The 3,768-nt window shown below is 36.0% G+C and overlaps 1 protein-coding gene across 1 annotated transcript in view; it reads right to left on the bottom strand.

Annotated features, from left to right (window-relative positions):
- Window positions 1-302: 302 nt before the first annotated feature.
- Window positions 303-3,768, bottom strand: part of RpS15 (ribosomal protein S15) — a 4,720-nt gene continuing 1,254 nt past the window's right edge. Inside the window, exons 3-4 of the mRNA XM_027361735.2 lie at window positions 720-954; window positions 303-440 (exon numbers count right to left, since the gene is read on the bottom strand). Coding sequence (XP_027217536.1) covers window positions 327-440; window positions 720-954 — 349 coding nt within the window. The 3' untranslated portion in view covers window positions 303-326. The remainder of the gene's footprint in view (window positions 441-719; window positions 955-3,768) is intronic.

Genomic DNA, 3,768 nt, shown 5'->3' on the forward strand with positions numbered 1-3,768 from the left:
GGTTGGGGTTGCCTTATGAAGATATATGTTACAAAGCCAGTGGAAAGTCACAGGCACCTCATCAACAAAATTGTGTTGGGTAATAGGTACAACTGATTTACTCAAACACATCATTTTAAGATTTGGTTGACCCACATCATCAGCCAGTAGTGTTCCTGCCATTAATGGCATCTCAAAATTCTGAGTTACATATAAAAAAATATAAAAAATACTGATTCTTCAGCAGCACTTTACTGCACTATGTTCTTTTTCCATTGAGGTCAAGAATGGAGGTTTTCCCTGAAGGAATAAAACACCAAAAATAAACACCGCTTGTTTAATATAGTTTACTTCAGAGGGATGAACCGAGAGCTGTGGGTGGCACCAATACCGGGCCTACCGTGCTTTACAGGCTTGTAGGTGATGGAGAATTCTGCCAAGTAGTGACTGATCATCTCAGGCTAGAATAAGAAAACTTGGGGTGTAAAAACTGGTAAAACTCATGCAAACAATAGAATTCATATAATTGACCTTTTGGTAATTTTGGGTGAAAATATAATGTTCAGCTCAGATCAATTTTCTTATTTCAACTTCAAAAAGACAAAAATAAAGTCTCAAAGCACCAATAACAGCACCACATGCAAAACCGATTTTGAATATGTCTGCAGAGTAAAAGCACACCAAATAAATCATGTACTGAAGTTTCTGAGGGGGTTGGGGAGATAGCAAAAGGAGCTCACCTTGATTTCCACCTGGTTGAAGGTCTTGCCGTTGTAGACTCCCACCATGGAACCGACCATCTCTGGCACAATAATCATGTCTCTCAAATGAGTCTTGACAACAGCAGGCTTCTCAAGAGCAGGGCACTCCTTCTTAGCCTTGCGGAGCCTCTTCAGAAGAGCCAGGTGCTTGCGCTTGAGTCCACGACGGAAGCGACGGCGCTGGCGGGCTGGGAACAATTCAACCAGCTGCTCACTGAAATGGAGAATAAGTTATTGCTTGGAACCATTGTCTACTAGCAGTGTCTGCCAAAATGTATATCAGCATGTGTTATTGTACAGCTAATAACACATGCTAACAGTGATTATATTTTAAAAATCATAAATTAACAAAAAATACATGCTGAGTAGGTTATGAAAATCTTTAAATTCAACAAATATCAAGGTTATAGTACACACATTGACTACATTATTCCTTGATTGAAAAAATCTGATTCCAGACCTTAATATTACTTGTTTTGCTTCCAGATCCTTGTCAAATTTAGATCCCAGAGCATTTTTCCATACATTCAGAAGGTTGTCTTTACACAAATAACTTCAATGGGTCAGATTTGAAAATACTTTGTTCTCATTCAATCTACAAATACTTGAAAGTTTTTAAAAACCTATGTAGTTATACAATTAGTACAAAAAAAATCAGGAGTTAATTGTCTGCTGCAGGAAAATAAAGATTAGAATTCAGCAGGATTGATGACTTGCAAGAGTGGGGAAAATTTTTACAGGGTACAAGGGAAATCTTACATGAATTATAGGACCTCAATATCATCAGCCTGTTTACCCTACAATTTCCCTAGTACATTTCACAGATGTCCTAGCTATCAGGACCAGGATCACAAATTGAATTAGTTTCAATGGACATTGGACAAAGTATACTTTGCTAAGTAATGTGTAGCTTTTCTAAGTTATAACAAGCAAATTCCTCAAGTAAATGAAAAACTATACTGTAATTTAGACATCCAAATTTCATCATGTCAAATTGTTAGAAACAGATACATCAAAATAGATGTTGCATTTCCATTTACACACCAAATACACCAAGGCATATTTTCAGTGTCCCATAGAAGCAGATTGGTGAGGTTTTTGGCAATAATAAAATGCAAGGGCTCCTATACTTAGCAGCATTTTTCCTACAGCTAATTAATTCCAAGCAAGGTACCAGTCCACTCAATGCATGACAAAATTAGTAGAAGCCTAAGCTTGTACACCACTGCCATTTATACCATATTTTTGCTCCTGAATCAGGATGTTTACTCAAGACATGTACAACTTCAAATATCTCTTCAGCTTTAAAACTGCTTGCTAAGATTTCTCAAATACAGTACAAATCTACAATATTACATTAAATAATTTATAATCATATACAGTAAAGCAGCCCTACACTAACAAACATCCAATAAACAGCATACTATTTCGGTGATTTGCATTATTAGCCTACTAAAAAAATATATGCAATTATCTCCCCCCCCCCCCCTGCCCATCTGGTGCATTATGAAAATATAAACCTACCCTTCCCTACCTTCTATTCATTCCCTAAACAGGAGGCAAACCCCCCTGTACCCCTTTTTATTAACACTTTACACCAACTTACAGAAAACATGATATAAGAAATTTGGCTGTCTGAGGCTTTTGTGGCTTTAGTCTGAGCAGTAATATGCAGAGGATACCTCGAAACACTACCTTGGCAGCCTTCACGAGCTGTAGCACACTAAATTTTATACCAAAATAAACATTTCATGGATCACTTTGTAGCCAACTGATAAATTAAGGGTTTCAGATAAACACTAGATTTAGGACGATTCTGTTCAAAGATCACATCAGAATGACTGCTTTATTTTTTCTGGATTTATAGTTTTTGAAACAATTTTCAAACGTGGGATTTTTTTTTTTCTTTTTTTTTACTTGAACTTTTTGGGTGATAAAAAATTCCAACTCAGATCTCACTAAGGTCTAAAAGGGGTAAAATTTCAAAATCTACATGGGAAAAAAAGTCACCTTAATCAGCATCTTATGACCACATTTCTATAAGACAATGTTTAATACATTAATCTTTATGGTAAAGATACACAACGCTGAGTAAATAATGATATTCATGCAGTGGAGAAAAAGCTGCAGTCTTTGGTATAAGAAATTATCTGTAGACAAGAACAGTAAAAGCAGAGAGGACATAGGGTAATTCTTTATAGTTTCACAGCCATCCAATCTTGCAATTACCATTTCTTTCTTTCTATTATCTACACTAATATGCATGAATCTATTGTCCATCACAAATGGTATACATGAAAGTATTGGCAACATGTATTAAGTGACCTTCCCCCTGAGATAAGTCCCTATTACTCCACCCATTCATAAGAAATTCAAACTGCCTTATGAATAAAAAAAAAAAAAAAAATCCTAACCCAAGAGCTTTGTTCCAGACTCCCATCCCAGTACCATATTTCCCTATCAGAGGCTCTGGCCCCAATCACCATGTACTTGTTCTCCAAATGGCATTTGAAGCATCATATTTTCTTAAACTAACATTTTTCTTAGTAGATTACTTCATGTATCTGAGTATTTTCCCATTTATGATATTATCTTACACTTTCGCACATGTGTATACCTAAGTATTACGTAATCTTATTATCAACTTGCGAAGGTCAATTTCGATTTCGTCTCTGTGTGGCACATAGCGCCGCCGTTTTTTTCCATTTAACAATAAATATAAGTCTAGCACAACTTATACTATGTTCCATCCCACTATGTTTTCCGCTCTATAACATGGCGGTGTCCATTTCTCTCTATCTACGCGCGTTGTCCGTAACCTCTACCCAAGTTTGCATTAAGTGTTATCAAAGAGTGGGTATGCCCCATCTTGGAAATAAATAGAAGGTAGGGAAGGTTTTGTTTGGATTTTTATTGGAATAGTTTCAGTTCCACACAGCCTTCTATTAGAAGAAATATTTTATATTTATTGGAAAGTGTGAACAAAAACAAACTTTACTTCTATGGTTTTACCTCGACAATTTAATAC

This window comes from Penaeus vannamei, chromosome 30 (assembly GCF_042767895.1).
Source record: "Penaeus vannamei isolate JL-2024 chromosome 30, ASM4276789v1, whole genome shotgun sequence".
Classification (NCBI taxonomy): domain Eukaryota; kingdom Metazoa; phylum Arthropoda; class Malacostraca; order Decapoda; family Penaeidae; genus Penaeus; species Penaeus vannamei.